The sequence below is a fragment of the Capsicum annuum genome, chromosome 1 (genome assembly GCF_002878395.1).
Source record: "Capsicum annuum cultivar UCD-10X-F1 chromosome 1, UCD10Xv1.1, whole genome shotgun sequence".
In the NCBI taxonomy this organism is placed as follows: Eukaryota; Viridiplantae; Streptophyta; class Magnoliopsida; order Solanales; family Solanaceae; genus Capsicum; species Capsicum annuum.
The window spans coordinates 186450526-186455823 of NC_061111.1; the positions used below are offsets into that span (position 1 = coordinate 186450526).

At 37.1% G+C, this 5298-nt stretch overlaps 1 protein-coding gene across 3 annotated transcripts in view; it reads right to left on the reverse strand.

Moving 5' to 3' along the window:
* LOC107842582 (acyl-CoA-binding domain-containing protein 6) overlaps nucleotides 1–5298 on the reverse strand; it is a 29221-nt gene that overhangs the window by 3572 nt on the left and 20351 nt on the right. For all 3 annotated transcript variants that reach the window (XM_016686516.2, XM_047408170.1, XM_016686524.2), the window contains 10 exons: nucleotides 3979–4045; nucleotides 3832–3893; nucleotides 3114–3253; nucleotides 2865–2991; nucleotides 2653–2767; nucleotides 2400–2488; nucleotides 1996–2079; nucleotides 1526–1867; nucleotides 386–904; nucleotides 219–278 (listed from right to left, as the gene is read on the reverse strand). In XM_016686516.2, the coding sequence (XP_016542002.1) occupies nucleotides 219–278; nucleotides 386–904; nucleotides 1526–1867; nucleotides 1996–2079; nucleotides 2400–2488; nucleotides 2653–2767; nucleotides 2865–2991; nucleotides 3114–3253; nucleotides 3832–3893; nucleotides 3979–4045 (1605 nt within the window). The remainder of the gene's footprint in view (nucleotides 1–218; nucleotides 279–385; nucleotides 905–1525; nucleotides 1868–1995; nucleotides 2080–2399; nucleotides 2489–2652; nucleotides 2768–2864; nucleotides 2992–3113; nucleotides 3254–3831; nucleotides 3894–3978; nucleotides 4046–5298) is intronic.

Sequence of the window (5298 nt, forward strand, 5' to 3'; positions counted from 1 at the left end):
CTAAGTGGTAAATATCTAATATCAAATATGGTCTAAGTGGTAAATATCAAATAGAGAAGCTATATCCTAAAAGTCTGTTGAACTTCACCAGGTTCTTCCCCATCCGTGTTTTTCCTTTACCTGAGCATCCCCATCCCCACCCCAGAATAAGAACTAAAAGATAATAATATGTTGCTTATGATTTCCTTTATCATCTAATCTTATGCTTGTGATCATACCTGCAACTGAAAAGCTCTTGCCCTTTCTCCAGCAAGGACTCCCCTTGTTGTGTGCAGTTCCTGCATTCGATATCGTGAACATAAATAAACTTAATAAGAGTGGGCTGAAAAGTTGTCTCAGACAAGCAAGGAGTAGATAAACCAATAAAACCGCTCTCTCTCTCCACCTTCTGTGTATCATCCATAACAGCCTTGAGGAAAGCTACGTCATGCTCAAGCCTGACATTATCAGAGTGGACAATGTTGGATAAACTGTTGGCCTCTTCCTGGGCCAATTCAACACTAGCGAGCTTTCCTTTGAGCAACTCCATCTCCTTTACAGCATCAGCCATCTTTTTCTCCATGTCCTGTTTACTCTTCAGAGCAGAAGATAAATTTTTCTCTGCTGCTTCACGGCCAGCCAATGCAGCCGCCAGCTGTCCTTCTAGAATTCCGTTCTTTCTCATTAGGGAAGAAAGTTTTGCTTCATACTGCTGAGAAGCCCCTGATGAAGCTGGTAATCCAGTTTTAGAATCACCTTCTTGGAAGACAAAATCATCAGCGTCTTGAAAAAAGTTTGCACTTGCTTGTCTGTAATGAGTAGGCAAATGTCCAGATTCAGAGATAGTAGACATCTCCTCAGCCATAGTTTTACCTCCACTGCTGCTCATTTTGATTCCTATGTCAAGTTGTTTCGCTCCATGTTCCTTAGATTGAAAATTAATGAAACATCAGTTAGACTGAGAAAAATGAACTTAAGAACTTAAAAACCACTTGATTGTAAAATGTAAATCTATCTAATTGTTGTATCATCGAGCCCAGTAAATAAAAATTACTAGCAGCAAAAACAGCAAAAATAAATAGAAAAGATAGCTATAAAAACCTCCTGAATTAAACACACCTCACACATGGAATTACAATGCTCAACAGAATGACAGATAACATATTGCCATGAAGAAAGAACTGGGATATTCAGGGACTTCAAACCAAATTGATCAAAGGGCAGCCAGTGCATGAATCATGGGTTTACGCAGGGTCCAGGGAAGGCCACACTTCAAGGGGGTGTAATGTAGGGAGCCTACCCTGACGCAAGCATCACTGACTGATTTCATGGCTCGAACCCATGACTTATTGATCCAATTCCAAATTATTTTTCTATCTAACTCAACCTACAAAGCATCTTAATCTTAACCTGTATCCTATTTCATGGCACTGTCCGTAGAAAGTGCAGATATAAAACTTCATTTGATAGGTCATATATTTCATTCATCTACTCAGGGACATGAGACTGTGAAGAGTGAAATACTAGAATAGTTGCTATAACTTACCTGTGAAGGACTTCCATCGCCTGAAGTCTTAGTCATCTTTGCACAGGCATCTTCATCATTGGAGAATTGTTTGCGAAGTGAGACATTACCAGACACAGAACTAGGATCAATGAGTAAAGACTCTGACAATGATTTTCTACCAGAGCCATGATGCTCAACCGCGGAGGCTAGATTCTGTCTCGCTATAGAATCCACATGAGAGGTAGTAGTACCATTAATTGGCTGAGAAGCAGGTCCAGTGGATGTCAAAAGATTCTCAGATAGCAAGTTCCCAGTAGCTTTACTTAAGCTTGATCTGCGACCCATTGGCAATTCATTTTTTTCCATAATGAGTACCTCAACCTGTAAAAGAAAGATGAAATGAGGTGAAGCAAATACTTTGTACATGAGAAATTTGACTTTAAGAATATATTATGTCAATGCTTGCTAATAGAATGATTATACAGCAAAAGTTCTGGTTTTCGTGCTACCTCATTTGATGGATCTTTCTTGAAACCACCAAAAGCCACAAGAAAATCCCTTTCCTTATGCTGCACAAGTACGAGGCTGAATCCCTGGCATTCATAAAATGTTGAGACATACTCACATGAACCACCAAATGGTCAACTTTTGCGCAATTTAGAGCAAAAGCATTTAGTTTTGTAAGTACAGGTTCAAACACCAGATCATAGGTGCATTTTATAATACACAACACGACTAAGTCAGACATTAGAGAAAAAAAAATTGTGACTTAACATAAAAATTCAAAGATTGCAGCACAAGCACAAGAATATATATTGTGAGTTGACTGACAGAAAAGTTGATAGGCATAATGTCAAAAGGCAGAAGCATGTATCATAATTGTGAGACAGTGAAAAGAAAAACTGAACTAAACCTTGTTGATTGTGATAGAAGAAGCTGGTGAAGCAACAGCAACAGACCATTCAAGTTTTAGAACATCAAATATTAGAGTCTCAGCATGTCCTGAAGGAACAAAGTATTGTTAAGTACTAAGAACGGATATAAAGGGAAGAAGGAGAATAATAAGTCAAAAATCAGAAAGCCTAAGAAGAAAATAGGTTCCTATTAATGCATTTCTTTGTTGAGTGTGTATGATGATGAAGTAGAAGGCTGCAGTAATGACATACTTCTTTTCCTGCTGCCACCCCCAGCAATATACCATTTAGTTCCACAGAGGACTCCACAACAACCAGCTCTAGGTGAAGGATGGAATCCACGTATTCTAATTCTTGACCATGCCATCTGAGGTGAACATGAATATCTACCATTAGAATGTTGCATATAAAAGATATTTGCACTAATTCAGTGAAAGGAAAGCTTAAGATTATATTGAAAAAACCGTCTCAAAGTCAAGCATGTATAAGTCATTTAACGTCTTGGACTTTGATGATCCACCAAAAATAAGGAGCAGTTTATCATCATAGAGGGCAGACACATGGTTTGATCTTGGTGAGGGGCCTGTTCCCCTGCATGCATGCGCTAGTACTCAAGACATAAACACGATAATGCCACCATCACGTAGAGCTAATGGCACGAGGAGAAGGAACATTAGTAATCATATAAATGAAATTATCCCTTGGCAACTCACGTGCAATGAAGCGGCAGCCACGTCAAGGATTTAAGATCAAACATGTGCAGATCATTTAGCTTCCTCCTCTTTGCGTCTTCACCCCCAAATAATATCAAAGTTGAACTTGCTCTAAGGACAGTATGACCACTACGCGCAACCTGTCGGTTGAATGGGCCAGTTAAAAAGAAAGAAAAAAAATTGACGAACTGCACCGCAGGTATCTCAGAAAAAAAATTGACGAACTGCACCGCAGGTATCTCAGAACATGCTGAAGTGAAATTTTTGATATCTTCCTTCCATTACCCTTTTATATTTGCTCCCTACACCTCACTTGTGGGATTTCACTGAGTATGTTGTTGTTCCCTTTTATCTTTAAGACTAAGATAATACCTCACGTAAAGGAGAAAGGTTATATAACTTACTTCACCAGATTTAGTGAGACATGATGCAGAAAACAAGATATTAACTATTACTTTCTTTTTGATAATAGATGAAATGGAGTTTGCTTTATTGTGTTAGATGATAAACTGAGCAATCACTTCTATAAAGTGAAAATCTATGTTGCTCGGACTCGTCAAAAATGTCAATGGGTGTGTGTCGGATTCTCCAAAAGTAGTGTACTTTTGGAGATCCTACACAGGTACGGCATCAAAAGTGTAAGAGTCCATGCAACTTCCACAGAAGCAAAAAAAGGAATGCGCAATCAGATTGCACAGGAGAACTAAGAAGCTTTTACTGGAACGTCTCCCTTGGTTTCCAGAAGTGACCAGCATTCAGTTTCAGTGTCAAATGCCCAGACTGCAACAGACAATTTCGGAAGAATTATATTGTGGAAAACATAGTTGGAATAGATAGAAGCACTGTAAAATTAGAGAATATCAACCTGCGACTTTGTCACTTGCAGGGTCTGTTTTCCCTCCAACCAAAAGAATCTTTTTCCCCCATTGAACCTGGGAAATAACAGACAAATTTTCTGATGAATAGTAGTCCAATACAACATAATACCAAAGGATGTTAGAACAATAATGATAATTGTACAAGAAATTCAAAATAAAACTTGCTTGGCTTAGAGGCACGATAATACGTTTCTTGAAGATAGTTGGAGTCTCTCCCCGAACAAACGGAAGAACAAGTGACAACTCTATCGTCGGCATTCAACTAAGCCACAAAACAAGTAGCATTCAAGAATGTTGCTCTTCTATTCTTGAATTGGTGATTTCACCATTTGATCAATGCCTCTCTAGTGTTTTCAAGGGGAAAGTAGTTTTGAGTGGTTGTCTTTTCAAACCAAAGAAAACACTATTTATAGGATGAAAGTTTCACGCATGAGAAGCATATTAATTAAGCAATAGTTAATAGGTTCATGTATGTTTTAAAACCAAAAATGTCATTCTTTCAAGAACCTATAACGTAAAACTTAATGAATAATTAATTTGTCAAATACATTTTCTTTGTAACTCAAAACTTATGAATAATGAATTTATCAAATTCATTTCCTTTGTAACTCAAAACTTTAAGTGATGCATTTGTTTCAAAACTAATTGAAACATAACTCTTAAAAAATCTTTAACCAATGTATTTGTTTCAAAATTTATTGAAACATAAAATCAACAATCCCCCACTTGTTTTAAGAAATTTTATCTTTAAAAAATAAAATTCATTTGAGACATCAATCTAGCAACATGCATCAATAATGGTGTCTTTTGAACTTGAACCATTAGCTAGTGAAGACTTTCTAAATCATTGACTACTTAGTGAACAAATCTTGAACTAAGTGGTTCATTGAATGAAGTAGAAAAATACTCCACGCGTATTGCTATGTTCCGGTGAAAATCAAAATCCTTTGACACCTTACGGCCATGTGTCCCGAATCTTTTTAGCTAAGTGGTTTAAGATTTCCCTGTAAAAATCTTATTGAAGCGGCCTCCACTTCGCACTTAGTGCGGTGAATTCATCAAGAGTAACTTTGCATACTCCAACTAAGTAGTCTATGAATTTCATTAAGAGAAATTAATCTCATCCTCCTTTACAACAAAGTATCAGTAAATCTATCAAGAGTGTTCCTACACACTCCAACAAAAATCGGTGTATAGACTTAATAAGAGAATATAATCTCATTCTTTTCTTTTGTAGGAATACTGTCAAATCTATCAAGAGTGTTATTATTTACTCCAACCGATATCGGTTGGAGTAAATAATAACA